At 37.5% G+C, this 16,310-nt stretch overlaps 1 protein-coding gene across 2 annotated transcripts in view; it reads left to right on the top strand.

The window, feature by feature from the left end:
* Nucleotides 1-337: 337 nt before the first annotated feature.
* The window catches only part of LOC149835993 (formin-like protein 14), a 105,023-nt gene continuing 89,050 nt past the window's right edge, over nt 338-16,310 (top strand). For both annotated transcript variants that reach the window (XM_090008893.1, XM_090008895.1), the window contains exons 1-6: nt 338-629; nt 902-1,127; nt 1,208-1,911; nt 2,008-2,229; nt 2,338-3,815; nt 3,945-4,077. In XM_090008893.1, the coding sequence (XP_089865019.1) occupies nt 1,055-1,127; nt 1,208-1,911; nt 2,008-2,229; nt 2,338-3,815; nt 3,945-4,077 (2,610 nt within the window). In that variant the 5' untranslated portion in view covers nt 338-629; nt 902-1,054. The remainder of the gene's footprint in view (nt 630-901; nt 1,128-1,207; nt 1,912-2,007; nt 2,230-2,337; nt 3,816-3,944; nt 4,078-16,310) is intronic.

Below are 16,310 nucleotides of genomic sequence, written 5' to 3'. Positions count from 1 at the left end.
ATAGTTTTAAGCTTCAATAAAAGGCTGCTAAAATCAACCCCAAAACCTTAAGCCAAATGAACCAAAGGGTGAGTCACTTTCAAATCCTTAAAGAATATAAGTGCCATTTTTGTGGTTAGAATCGACCATAGAAATTTCAAAGCTCGAAAGATACTCGTCTAAAAAAAGCTTGAAACATAAAGGGGGGCCACGTAGGAGAAAAACAAAAAGAAGAATAACACAAAAAAGAAAAAAACAGAGAAACAAGGAGGGGGAATGATGAAAACTGGGAAGAGGGGTGGACCCAGATGCAAAAACTCCCAAAAAGCACAATCACTACTCTCCCTCCCTTCCCTCCATCCCCATTTCACACAAGACAATCTCTCTCTCTCTCTCGATTCCACAACTAGCGCGGGGAACCAATTGACCGCTCCTCTGCATTGTATGGTTGCGAAATCTCATTCCCCAGAGGCAGCAGAAACAGAGCGCTAGGTGGAGCTGTGATACCCATTTTTGCTCGATTAATCGAAGAAGGAAAGGGAAGGAGGAAAACCCATCTTCCCCTCGTACGTTACTGGTTCAGAAAGCTAGGGTTCTTCATGGATTTCGTTCCTCCCTGACCGGTATCCGTGGAGGGTCCATTGATTTAGGTATCGGTTACGCCGTTTTTTGTCTTTTATAGTTCGTTTTTCGAAATTGGGGAGATTTGGATTTTTGTTGGTTCTCAAGATGGTTCCTTACATTGTTCTCTCTCTCTCTCTCACAAATATGATGGGAATTTTCCATATTGAATTTGCATCTGCGTGTGATTAATGTTTTTTTTGTTGTTTAGATTTTGAATTTTGGAGACCGATAACTTTATCTATGCTTGGTTTTGGGGATACACTTTGCTGGTGTTATTCTAATAGCTCTGTATGTGCAGTGTGGTGTGATGCAATATAAGCGTCCTTGGCAAGCGTGTACTTATGAATGACGTTGATCCAGAACCTTTAGCTACATGCTTTGTTGGGTTAGAAGCTGCGAATACCCTTACATTTCACTCGATAGGCTGCAGGAACTGTTTTGATTTTTCAAAATGTCCCTCTTTAGTCGGTTTTTCTACAAAAGGCCTCCTGATGGGTTGCTGGAATTTGTGGATCGTCTATACGGTGAGCTTCTGGAACACATTTTTTGATTGATTTTTGTGTCTGATAGATGCAACCACCTTATCAATTATTTTCTTGGACAGTTTTTGATTCATGTTTTTCCACCGAGGTGTTACCGGATGAAATGTACCACATTTACTTGCGTGAAATCGTGACCGAGCTGTATGAAGAATACCCGGATTCTTCGTTGCTTGCTTTTAATTTCAGGGAAGGAGATAAAAGGAGCCATTTTGCGGAAATTCTTTGTGAATATGACGTAACGATCATTGATTATCCACGACAATATGAAGGTTGCCCTCTTCTTCCTTTGCCTCTTATTCAGCATTTCCTCGGAGCAAGCGAGAGCTGGTTGTCTCTGAGGAACCAACAGAACATCATTCTGCTTCATTGTGAAAGAGGTGGCTGGCCACTTTTAGCATTCATTCTGGCCGCTTTTCTATTATACAAAAAACTGCATGGTGGAGAGCAAAGAACTCTTGACATGGTCTGTCGGGAAGCACCGAAAGGTTTCCTCCAGCTCCTTTCTCCCTTGAACCCGTGTCCATCTCAGCTTCGCTATCTACACTATGTTTCTAGGAGAAACATGTCTCCTGCATGGCCTCCCGCAGAGCGAGCTCTTTCACTGGATTGTCTCATCCTTAGATTAATACCGAATTTTGATGCCCAGAATGGGTGCAGGCCAATTATCCGTATATTTGGAAGAGACCTTAATAGCAAAGATGGTCTTTCAACAAAAATGCTCTTTTCCATGCCTAAGAAGAAGAAGGCTATCAAGCATTATAGGCAGGTAAAAGGTTGCTTCACTTTCATGTCATTGTATTGTTTGCAGTCAATCTAAATGACCATGCTTAGATCTGATATATGTTCTCATTCTTCCACTCAGGATGACTGTGATGTGATCAAAATTGATATCCAGTGCATTGTGCAAGGTGATGTTGTTTTGGAATGTGTCCACCTGGACCTTGATCCGGAAAGGGAAATTATGATGTTCAGGATAATGTTTAACACTGCCTTCATTAGATCTAACATATTGATGCTGAACTGCGAGGACTTGGACATTCTTTGGGATTCAAAGGAGCAGTATCCAAAGGGTTTCCGTGCAGAGGTGTTTAATTGCAAGACTTAAGGAGATGCCTTTTTTTTATTTTTTTTTTTAATTTCTACCATTTTCCTTTGGTCATATTTCTTCTGACATGAAAGTTTATGGGTTCAGGTTCTTTTTGGTGAAGTTGAGAGTATATCCCCTCCAAGAGTGCCAACTGCAACTTTGAATGGCGAGGAGAAAGGTGGATTGCCAATAGAAGCCTTTTCCAAAGTTCAAGAACTTTTTAGTGGTGTTGAGTGGGTTGACACAGGGGGTGATGCAGCACTATGGCTGCTTAAGCAAATTTCTGCTAATGCTTTGCAAGAGAAAATTGACAGACTATTACCAGGTGATATGAAGGCATGGCCTGGATTCCATAATAAAGTAAGCTTCCTTTCGTCACCAGTAGACTCTGAAGATGAAAAGGATGATACCAAACCAGTTGAGAAGCTTGCTGCATTAGATACTGAAGAGGGGCCTCAAGCAAAAGATGATAAAATGGTCATGACTAAATTTGATGTTCCTGCTGTTCAGGATTCTGAACCGGCAAGTGTGCTCCATGATTCTACTCTACTTTGTCCCTCTGAAAATTCTAATCTAGCTAAGCAAGATAAAGTAATATTAAATGATAGGATGCAAATTGTACCCATGATTTTGAACAAAACATCACCACCGCCACCACCACCCCCAGTAGCATCCAGTACCTTGCCTTCATTCCCCCCATCTTCTAAGCCTATCCCAGTTCCACCACTACTACCATCACCTCCCCAATCATCAATTTCTAGCGGCCCATCTCCACTGCTATCTGCGCCCCCCCCTTCACAGTTGTCCTTTAAAGTCCCTCCACCTTCTCCGCCTCCTCCTCCGCCACCACCACCTCCTCTTTTATCATCTGTTTCATCCTGTGGAAAAGGACCACTTCCACCACCACCACCACCACCACCACCACCTCCATCATCTATTTGTGATAGAGGCCCTCCCCCTCCTCTCCTTCCTCCACCTCCATCAACTACCTCTGGTAGAGGCCCCCCTCCTTCGCTAACTATTGCTGGTACAAGTCCTCCACCTCCACCTCCACCTCCACTAGCTATCTATGGTGGCCTTAATCAGTCAACACCACCTCCCCCACCTCCACCTCCAGCTCTTGCTAAATCTGGTGGCCCCCCTCCACCACCTCCACCTCCATCAGGTCTTGGTCGTGGTGGCCCCCCTCCACCACCTCCACCTCTATCAGGTCGTGGTGGTCCACCAGTTCCACCACCACCCCCAGCAGGATCTGCTCAAAAAGGTTCAGCTCCTCCACCACCACCACCTCCAAAGGCTTCAGGTTCTAGTCCACCGACCCCACCTGTACATGGGGGCCAACAAGGTCCACCACCCCCACCAGGAGCAAAAGGATCTGGTGCAATGCTGCAGACAGCATCGGCAGTTGGACGGGGAAGGGGTTCATCTGGATCATCTTTGACTAACTCTCGAGGAGGCCGAGGAACTACATCAGCTACTGCACCTAAGCGTGCTTCATTGAAACCCTTACATTGGGTAAAAGTTACTCGAGCAATGCAAGGAAGTCTATGGGCTGATGCACAAAAGCAAGAAGAGCAGTCGAGGTATATTGAAATAAGAAGTCTTCATTCTTTGTTTTTCACAACTCAATGTTTAATTTGGATCCTAAACCTTTCAAAAAGAAATGGATCCTAAACCTGTTGCTAATGTAGATATTTTCTTTTTTTGGGTAGGGCTCCGGAGATTGATTTATCAGAACTGGAAACTCTATTTTCTGCTGCTGTAGTCTCTTCTAATGGAGATGGGGCAGATAAGGGTGGACTTCGGCGAGGGTCAAACGCCAACAAACCAGAGATAGTTCACTTGGTATATTTACCATGCTTATTGCTGTTATAATTACTTTTGTCATCCAAACTCTTCCTTCTCTTGCCACCCTCTTTTCTCGATTTATACTTAGATAATAGTTCCTTGTGTGAATGAAATTCCAGTGGCTTGACACTTTTAGCACAAATATTGACATGAAGGAAGTTAACAAAAATCTAAATTGACCAATTTCATATTTTATTTGTGCTCTATGCAATTTGGACAGCAGTAATGGTTTATGAAGCATTTGCCTTGTAGTGTAAAAGTTTGTACAATAATCTGATTGTATCAAGTCTGCTTTCAACGTGTTGTTTTTGTGACATCTGTTTCAGGATAGTGTTAGTTCTTGTTCTCTTTTCTTTAGAAGGGAAAATTGTTAATCCCTGCCTTTGGTGGGCGTATGTCCCTTGGAAGATGTTGTTAAGAAGCAAAAGGAAGAAGAGGAATAAGGGAAAGAGGAGAAGAATGGAAATCAGCGAGATAAAGAGAGAATTAGGGCTAGACTTCTATTGTTGAGCACATCTACTTTCCGAGGACAAAACTGCTGTTGCATATGTATACATGTTACATTATGATCTTATTTATCTTTAATGACGACAATACTCTTACCAACACAAAGAATACATGTGTTAATACACAAGATAAAGACATAGGCAATTGGATATATTCTCAACAAAAGCTGGGCTCTCTTGTTCTTTTCTCTTTTTTGAAAATTTTCAGCTTGAAAATAAATCTATCAATAGTTTTCTTGCTTTATGGAACTATTCTGGATATATTTTCTTTCCTCTATGTAATTTTTTGTTTTCCATAACAGAGCTGGGGGAAATCACGGAAACCTCCTTTTACAACAATGATTTAACTACCTATATACCAGTGGATTTGAACTTGCAACACCCAAACACATGGTGACGTGCACTAACTTCTCCTACCAGACGATGCAAAGCCCTTGTTGATTTTTTCTGTGTACTTGCAATATGAGTTAATCTTTTTTGCATCTTGTTAAGTGGGGATTAAGCTGGTTATCATTGTTGCCAATGCTTTGATCTGGACAGAAAATTCTCCAAATGTACAGTACATGGTTCAATGAGATGGCAAACTCCAGACTTATCTGTTAAGTTGAGCGTGAGAAGTTTATGATCGTAATGACATTGTTCACATTAGATCCAATTACAATTATTTGACCATGAAATATTCAACTAGAAATATCATGCACAAATTGTAGGTCGTGTTAAACTTAAGAGTTGTAAACTTGCACATGGGTTCCTGTTACATATATCCGACTGTTCTGAACGGATCTGGATGCTAAGACTATTGAAGATAGATGAAGTGATAAATCAAACGAAACCAGTAAATGCTAAAGTGACTTGATTCTAGGAGAGTGATGTCTCATGTTTAGCTTGTCTTTAGTTCTCTTACCCTATGCTGTCACCAAGGCACAGATATGAACCGGACTGGATACAAGTATGTGATATGAATTCACGAAATTTTGAAAAATAGGACACAAGGCCAGAGTGTAGCTGAGATGCGTATGCGTAGATGGATGTGTGGAAATACAATAAAAGATAAGATTCGGAACAAGGAGATACGTAAGAAAGTAGGCGTTGCACCCATTGAAAATAAGTTGAGAGAGAATCGTTTACGGTGGTTTGGACATATTCGGCGAAGGCCTAATGATGCTCCAGTTAGAAGGATGGAAAAATGGGAAAATATATTAGTTAAAAGAGGTCGGGGTAGGCCTAGGAAGACATGGATGGAGATGATAGGAAAGGATATGAATGCTTTGAACCTCACCGAGGACATGGCATTGGATAGAAATGATTGGAGGAGAAGGATTCATGTGGAAGACCCAGAATGATTTTCTTTTTTGGTTCATATCGCCGACCCCAATTGTTTTGGGATGAAGGCGTAGTTGTTGTTGTTGTTGTATACATTTTCATCATTTTAATGTATAAAATATATTTTATTGAAAAAATTATGAAATTTATCAAATAATAACAAAAAATCTATATAATTCTTTTTTTTACTTGTGAAAGGCAAAATGCTGGCACTGTGTCTTGTCTACATAAAGCATTTGAAAGTGTAATTTTAAAATCTTTCCCTTCCCACCATTTATCTTTTTCTAAAACTGTGAAAATGTTTTTCCATTTCGAGCCTGAGACTTCGTGAATGGTGTAAGCCTTCTCTCTCTCTCTATATATATATATATTGTAACATCGACTGTGTTTGGGTTGAAGAATACACAGTGTCCAACATCGTGTCATCATGGACACATGCTGGTTTTGGCGTGTACCTGTGACATAGATCCTGTGCTTTAGGAATTACAAGGACAAAAAGAGGTATGCATAGAGAAACAAAGACAACAAGAGGTAGGCAATAAGCACTCAAGAAAATTTCACTGATAAAAATAAGAAACAATATCACTTATAAACGACCCCCCATTCTAACTTCCTAGGTAAAACTGGACTGAAAATGACCCTCTACTTGGACTATTACAACAACATTACAAAAAGTAACAAGTATACCCCTATAAATAATAAGATATACCTAGAGGGGTAGTACACATAAAGGTGCTACACTATTTTACATCTCTCAAAATTCCCCCTCAAACTTGAGATGATGCAAGAAGAATCATCTTAAGTTTGTAAAGGAATGACTTTAAATGCAAAGGAGCAAGACTCTTGGTGAACACATATGCAATTTAATCCTTAGAGCACACATGCTCAAGGGAAATAATTTCATCTTTATTTGCCTTCCTTGTAAAGTGACAATTTATCTCATTATGTTCCGTTCTCTCATGAAATTTTGGATTCTTTACAATATGAATGACACTCATGTTGTCACAATGCAAGGTAGTTCCCCAAGTATAGGAACTCAACCCCATGGTGTTTTTCACAGTGCATAGTGTTTTTTACATATCTAATAATGGATCCACTAACTCAACCCCATTAGTGGCTCTCGACTTTGCATTTGCTTGCATAGGGGTTTCCACTCCCTTGGAGTCATCTGACAACCTTGCCTTCACTATAAGATTAGTTGCATACTTATGCACTATGTCACACGGATACTCCATTTTCACTCTTGTTTTGTATCCCTTTATATACAAGTCATATTGGAAACTTCATAAAAATGGTTGTATCCCTGTATTCTCAGCCGTATCCATGTGACATAGCTTATGCGGTGACAAGTAAAGTCCTTTTGAATATCCAACTTCAAAACCCAAGAAATATTTAAAATTTCTCAAGTTTCATTTCAAAGATACCATCCAATCTATGTCACATGGACTCTTCTAACAGGGCACCACACCCGCGTCGCACCTGCACCCAGGAGGGTGCGACACTTGGACATAACTTCCTTTGTGTTAGGTGAAGTCAACCACACTGAGGTCCATTTCTATCCAAAAGTAGATTCAGTTAACCCTAATCAAGTCCATTATATATATAAATATATAAATGCACACACACACATAGTGTTTACTTAAAACTGTTAAAAATTATATATATACCCTCCCCGCACCCCTGCACCCCCGCACCCAAGTTTTTTTAAAGTACCGCATCGCCACACCCTCACCCACACCCACACCTATGTGACATATCATCCAATCTCCTCTTAGTATCCTCTACCTTTTGCATATCATCTCTTGTAATGATCATATCATCCACATATAAAAGCAATATACGCCTTCTTTGAGAAGAAGGCTGACTTTTCTCAATTTGCAAAGTGAAGGACTCCACATCAGAATATATAGTATCCAAGGATCTATCTGATTTTCTATCTCTAGACCCGAAAGGTATAGTATGAGACTTAGTAAATCTACAATTCTCACTCTTGTACATCACTTGACACAACTAGCTTAGACCTATCTAAACTCTCTGAGGACACCAAATACTGCAACCTAGAGATGGAAATATAACTTTGTTTCTAGTGTCACAAAATATACTCATACAAAACTGACGATGGCAAGCTTGAACCAACTCCACATCTCCTCTAAACACTTATATCATGTCAATCCAAATAGTACATGTCCCCTCTTCTATGGCCAATCCTAATCCTTTTCCTTGATAGTTCTTGCACAACACAGTCAACGAGAGAAAAAGTGGCATTAAACTTGGTAATTTAGCCAACAAAAATAAGATTCATGGCAAGAGAGGGAACACAATAAACTCGGAAGATATTCAATTTAGTCTGAGGACAAGAATTAAAAGTAATACATCCAATTCAAAACAAACATGGATGACCTATCAATGGTGCAGAAAACACCACTTTACGAATTAGGATGCTTTTTACATATTCTTGTGGTGAATATGTTAGTCAATGTTTGAAAGTTTCTTACAGGAGAAAGGGATTGTACATCAAAAGTCATGTTTGAAAGAAATAATAGACATATCCTTAAGGCTACCAAAGCTTTGTTGTTTGGTCGATATATACCTAAGTTTTACTAAGCAGATGCAATTTGCATGACAATTTATTAGATCAACTGCATGTCATCTGGAGCTCTAAAGGGTGTATCTCCTTATGAAAGATTATATAGAGTTTCTCCAAATTATAAGCTGCTAAGAGTTTTTGGATATACATGTTTTGTCCTTTTATTAGACAGATATAGAGATAAACTCTCTCCTCAAGCAATAAGTGTTGCTTCTTAGATTTTCTAAATGGGTATTAAGGTTATAAATGTTATGATCCTATTGGAGAAAAACTTTAGATATCTAGGAATGTTATATTTCATGAAGATACACCTCACTTTAGTGATTATAAAGGAAATGAAGAAAATAGGATTGATTTATCCTTTCTGATACCTTTCCTAGTAGAAGAAAGAGTTGGTAAGGGCGATCGTGTTCAAGGGAGGAGCCTCAAGTTGAGGGCAATAGGTTTGGTCAAACTTATTCTAGAAGGCAAGAGAATATTGTTGAGATATCATTTTTGGAACAAGTGGAAGAAGAGGAATAGGGATCTTAGAGGTTAATTTCAATCCCTTTCCAATTGGTTATGAGCACACAGGTTCAGAGTCCTCTTCACCTCTTATTCCTCAGGTACGTCGAAGCTTTGTATCTTATGAGTCATTTTCTCTTAAGTATTGTGCATTTATAGCCTTAATTCACTCATATGTTGAGTCTAACTCATATGCAAAAGCTGCTAAAGAGGAGTGACAATAAACCAGAGTTGCTAGTCGGGGAAGCGGGAGTGGGAAGCGAGTCGGGGAAGCGGAAACTGGAAGCGATCCAGGAAGCGAGGCACTTCCAAAATTTTAAGAAGCGGGAAGCGCGAGACGACTTAGAAGCGAATAAGAAATCGTCTCGAAAGTGACCTAGGAAGCAAACTGGAAGCGACCTAGGAAGGAAACCAGAAGCGACCTAGGAAGTGAAAAAAGATTGGAGCTTCCGGTAACCCTGCAATAGACTATGTCTAAAGAGTTGAATCCTCTAGAGAGGATGCATGCGTGGTACCTTCTCAGACTATCACCTGGGATGAATGTGATGGGTGTAAGTTTATGAAATAAAAACCAATGCAAATGGGTCTATTATGAGATATAAGGCAAGATTTGTAGCAAAAGAGTATAATTAAGAGGATGAAATTGACTTTGCAGAAACATTTGTACCTATGGCACATATAACTACCATAAGGACTTTACTTGCAATTGCTGCAGTTAAATAGTGGAGCTTATGCAATGCATTCTTAAATGGAGATATGGATGGGAATGTATATCTAGAGTTGCCACAAGAATATTCAGACCCTCAAGGACACAAGGGTAGTTATGCGTATTTTGTCACTTTTATGATTGTACAAGGTATTCGTGAAATATAGAAATGAACTCTTTGAGATTTTTAAGAAATTTTGTACAATGGTTGAAACTCAGCACCTCTGATGCCACAAGACAGACTCATCCATGACAGTAGCTCCTATATTGACTCCAAATCTCTTATGAACTCATATCCAACCATTTAAGATAATACAAATCTTTCCTCCTATGATCAATCTCAATCATTCTCCTTGATAGTTGATCCTACATAACATAATCAATAGGAGAAAAGGTGACACTACAATTAAGTTTAGTTATTTGACCAAAAAAAGTTTCATATTAAGAGAGAGAATATGATACACTTGGGAGATATTTAGTTTACTTTTAGGATATAAATTGGAAGTAATGGATCCAACTTTTGAAACAGACAGATTACCTATCTCCAGTGCGAAAAATATCACTGCAAGGATAACAATTGGTTAGGACGTGGAAGCATTTCCTAGACACCTTCACCATTTTCTTGATTTCGGCCTCTTGGAGAAGATTTTTTGTAACGACCCAAATTGACCCTCGAAAAATGCAGATTTTTTTTAAACAATTGCAAAAAAACTCCCAAGGACCCGGGGCACATTAAAGATTTAATATTCACAACTCAATCAACCATTTCAGACATAAAATAAATTTAAACTATGAACTGAAATTGCATTTACTCAATCAAATAATTTCAATTAAATTCTACACAAATTTCATATCAAAACAAAATCTCCAGTGTACGTCAGAACCCGAGCCACCAGATCATAACCCTCCTGACCTCCAGTCAACCAGTCTCTCCATCACGGTACCTCAGTACCTGAAAAATATTTTTTAAAAAATTGGGTAAGAAACGAAGTTCTCGTACGAGACCCTCTCAAATCCTAACAGTAAGGAATTAACATAAATTAAATCAAACACAAGTTTAAGAGGGCTCATAAGTAACACATCATCGGAACAAACTTACCATCTAAGCAATTCAAGCAAGCAAATATAAAATTTTATGCTAAAACAAGCATTTAAAGATGCATGAGTCAATGCAACATGCATGAATATCTTTTTAAGTTCATTAATCAATATTTTTGTTGCATGCATGTCCCTACTCAATGCACACCAATTTTTAATGTCCACTTTCTTAATGACCCACATATATTCAAAACAGGAAAAATTCTTGAGGTTAAAGGCAATTTTCAGTATTAGCTTATCACACAATTTGTATTTTATTACTAGATTCTACACTTGTTTCCCGACCGATATCAGGAATCATTACCATCAATCAGAATATTATGAATCATCACCTAATGCTGGGACGACAAGGAAATCAACATCCATTGCCGCAACTTTCTTGGTATACCAATAACTGCAGCTGAGTCAACAACAGCACCCCAAGGAAAAGTGGCTGAAGTTCCCTACAACCATGGCCTGAAACATGAACCACAAATTGGGTTAGAAATGCACACGGTGTTTAGTATTCTTATGGTCCCTTGTGACTGTCATCCAAGGTTCTTACCCTTTTAAGAGGGATACGAGGAAAGAAAATTATTACACTGTTCGATCTCTTTTACCATTCTTAATCAATTCAGAGTTCTTTACACAAGAACAATTATGCATATAATCATGTAATAACAATTTCAGGCCCTTGCTCTGTCACATCAACAATGTAATTATTTCAAAACCAAAATTTTCAACAAATCTTTTTAATGCAAATTACAATTTAACATTTCATAAGCAACACATGCTCATGGCCTCAAAAGGCCCCGTCACTGATTCAGACATTACCACAATCATATAGCATTGCAAGATTTTTTAGTGAACACGAAACACTCATAAATAATCAACTTTTCATGTTCATAACACAATTCAGAGTACAATCACGACAGTTTAATGAGTGCATATTGAACCACATATAACAATCTTACCATACTGTCAGAGAAGTCAAAAGAGTTAAAAATTCACATATTGAATAACTGTCTATGATATATTTCTGCTGCGAACTCTATCACGATCGTAGACATGTGTATATATATTTCTGCTGTAAGTGATGTCAAGCTTACAGACAACTATATATATTCTTAAGATCGCAAGCATATATATATATATATCTATGTTGCAAACACTGCAAATATCGCAGACAACTATATATATATATGTTGTGAACATTCTCAAAATCGCATACAACTATATATGCATATGCACTGATATCATTATAAAAAATTGCAGACAACAATATATATGTATATCCTGTGAACATTATAAGAATCACAAACATATATATATACTATGTCACAGAGACTCGGCCAACTGGGTGCCGCACCCGTGTCGACGCGATGCGGGTGCGGCACCCGGTGTGGTCAACCAGACCCTGGGTGCGTTGACCACACCCAGGGTCATTTATGTCCAACTTTTGGACTATATATATATATATATATATATATATATATATATATATATATATATATATATATATATATATATATATATATATATATATATATATATATATATATATATATATAGTTGCCGCACCCCCGCACCCAAGTTTTTTGAAAGTGCCGCACCCCCGCACCGGCACCCATGTGACATAGTATATATATGCTACAAACTCTAACCAGGTCGCAAACAGATATACATATGTATGTGATACGAAACATAACCAAGATTTTATACATATATACGTTCCTGCTGCAAACAAAAAATCAAGATTTGCATATATCTGTGCTGCGATCACTAACAAGATCGCAGACATACATATATATGTATGCTGCATCCACTATCAAGATTGCAGACTGATACATATATATCAGGGCTGCGAATACATTTAAGAAACTGATATACATATATATACTAAGGCTACAAACACAGTCCAGATCGCAGGCTGATATACATATATATCAGGGCTGCGAACACAATAAAAAACACAGACTGATATGTATGTGATAAGCTACTAAAACAACCCAAATCACAGACTGATATATATATATATATATATATATATATATATATATATATATATATATATATATATATATATATATATATATATATATATATATATATATATATATATATATATATATATCAGTGCTGTGAACACAATAAAAAACACGTACTGATATATATGCATTTTTAAACTGCGAATACAAACCAGATCACAAACCGATATATATATATATATATATATATATATGTATATATATTAGGACTGCGAACAAAATCAAAATCGCAGACTGATATGTATATTTTTAATCTGCGAATACAAATCAGATTGATATATATATATATATATATATATATATATATATATATTTTAAGCTGCGAATACAGACCAGATCGTAGGCTGGTATATATATATATATACACATATACTGTGATTCAAGCCAGAATCACAAACTGATATATATATATATATATATATATATATATATATATATATATATATATATATATATATATATATATGGCGATTCTTGTTCAAGAACGCAGAAAAATCAGTCATCAGAAAACACATGTTTATGCATCAAGAATGCAGAAAATACAGGTTTATACATGTAAAAAATCGCAGATTTGATTCTCCTTAAACCTATGCGATTTAGCCCATGTTAAATCCTTGTTCTATCGGAAAAAGAGAAGAACCCATACATTTTTGCTTGTAGATCTACGAAAAAAATTATGAGAAGGAGGAGGCGTTGGAGAGAAAGCTCCACTTTTTTTTCTTTTCTTTTCTTCTTTTTCTCTCCCTTTCTCTTTTTCTCCTTTTCTTCCTCTCTCTCTCTATTTCTTTCTCTCTCTCTTTCTCTAAGGCAACTCCCCTCTCAAGATCGTGATTTTGAGAGGGAGAGGGGGTCACACCCCCTTGTTATAACCACACTAGGACTCCCCAGATTTTGAGAGGGAGAGGGGGTCACACCCCCTTGTTATAACCACACTAGGACTCCCCATAGGGGGGGACGTCCCCTAGTGTTTTAGAATTAGAAGAGTTCTATTAAAATAGAAACTCTTCTAATTCTCACCTCTTTATATATATATATATGTTGAAATGTATCTTAGTTAAAATAATTAGTTTTTTTTTTTATAAAATAAATTAGTTTACCTTAGCATACATGGATTATGGATCTTGGCAATGGATCCAAGATCCATACCATAAATGGATTATGGATCTTGACATCGGGTCCAAGATCTATACCATAAATGGATCATGAATCTTGGCAACGAATCCAAGATCCATATCACAAATGAATTTAAAGATAGAAATTTGTTGGGCATGAATTTGGATCTTGGATCTTCAAAAATCCAAATAGGTCTTGGGCTGGATCAAATCCAGATTAATATGGGTCTTGGATAGAGTTTAGATTCATATTAATTTGGATCAAATCCATTGGATCCAGTCCGATTCAAATATGGACCCAAACCGACAAACTGCTCCTTTTTCGAAAAATATGATTTTCGGGCCAACTATAGCCTGAATCCGGAAAAGTAAAATACTGTTACGCTCAGAAATTCGAGACGCATCCAATGATATATAACTCAAATTTCTCCTTTGAAATTCGTTCGAAAATAACCCAAATTTTGCTTGAATTTAAAGGTTGATAATAAAACTTTTTCTCACGTTTTAAGTGACTCGTTTAGGCCTTGGCAATGAGACTTGGGCCAAGCCCAAACTCAAAAGCATTGGCCTAAAATTGAGAATCTACCGATTTTTTTTCTATACTTAGCCATTTTTTCGAAAAAATCTCAAATTTAGCTAAGTGTGAAAATACACTATTACATGCGTATCCAGTGTCGACACGCCATGACATAGCACTTGGCACTTCATGTACACAGTCAACATTGTGTCATTAACTTCATCTATCTCATTTTATGATCTTATTTGTTTATTTCATATTCACTTGAGTTATTTTTCTTTTAAAATTTGTTATTAATTACATTACATTCCAATTTAGTTTCATTATTGATATTCCTAATCGTAGTGATTTGGGATTGTTGTTTATACACATACACATACACATACAATACATCTGTGTGCGTGCTACCATGTCCTCATATCCTAATTTTTGAAAACTATGGTATTATGCCATGGTTGCCAAACTAGGAAGCGGAAGAGAGAAACGATACGGGAAGCGGAAGAGAGAAGCAATACATTTTAAAATGTATAGAAAGCGGGAAGCAATGAATAAAAAAATATAAGAATTAAATGGGAATCAAAATGGAATGCAAATAAAAACTAACATAAAAGTGACTATTTTTAAATTTCATATTTTTTTAGTGTAAGAATTAAATTTTAACAAAATCTAAAAATGATGACTGCCAATTTACAGAAAACACATGGAAGTGAGTGAGAAGCATGAGAGGAAACACATAAAAAACATTAAAAGTAGAGCAAGAGAACATAAATAAGAATAGATGAAGTGTGTAGAAAGCATATGAGAAGCGTGAGAGAATCGAGTTTCTCATCAAGTTTCGGAAGCGAGGAGTATCACACTTCTGAAGCGAGTTTTCGGAAAGCAGGCTTCCCACCTATCCTAGAAGCTTCCGGTAACTCTTTATTATACCAAGAGTATCCACATCATGTCCCGTTTCCACGTCTGTACCCGTGTGACATAGGCCCCAACTTTACCAATATCCACACTCTTGTTCTGCTGAGTATTATCAAAAGGGCCATTTAGTGTCTCCATCACTTCCACCCACTTCAACATCCGTGGAAGGCACCTTTTCTCATGGTTTAGATATATTCTAATATCGAATTTCTATAACTTTGTTTTGGTTTTTATGACTTTCTTCAAACAAAATTTTCATGTATCATTTGCAATTTTGGCAAGTTTATAGAAGTGCATGAGGTTGCATTCTGCTTTGTACTAACCAAACGATACTTTAGTCAGGATGTTTCTCATGTATCTCCACATAGTAGTTATAAACTATAGTCAAATGTGCTAGGCAGTGCTTAAGCATTGGCCCCTATAGGCACTAGGCATCACCTAGAAACCCATAAAAATGTAATATAATTTCAAATAAAATATTACAAATCTTGAAAATAAGAAAATGTATGAAAAGAATTAATATTTGGAAAACACTATCGGAACAAGATCTTAATGTTCTAAAAGTTATAAAAAAACCATGTATGAAAGTGCCATCTTATCCACTCGCCTAGGCACCTAGGCACTAATCCTGTGCCTCGGGGTGGCAATCAGGTCGGGTCGGCGGGTCAACATACCTCAACACGAACATGACCCGTTTATTAAACGGGTCGGATGTGGCAAACACGAACATGACCCATTTATTAAACGGGTAACCCGACACGACACGGTTAACCCGTTTAATAAACGGGTCGGGTCGACACGACCCGATTACACGACACGGCGACCCGTTTATTAAACGGGTTGCGCCCTGCTTCGGTAAAAAAAGAGACAAAACAACGGGTTTGATTCTCATGGGTATTGCTCCTACACGCAAGCCAATGGAGTGTACGACAGGCTAA

This window comes from Nuphar pumila, chromosome 6 (assembly GCF_984573655.1).
Source record: "Nuphar pumila chromosome 6, dmNupPumi1.hap1.1, whole genome shotgun sequence".
NCBI lineage: Eukaryota > Viridiplantae > Streptophyta > Magnoliopsida > Nymphaeales > Nymphaeaceae > Nuphar > Nuphar pumila.
Note: the sequence above shows the minus strand (reverse complement) of the source record. Positions and strands in the feature narration are given on the sequence as shown.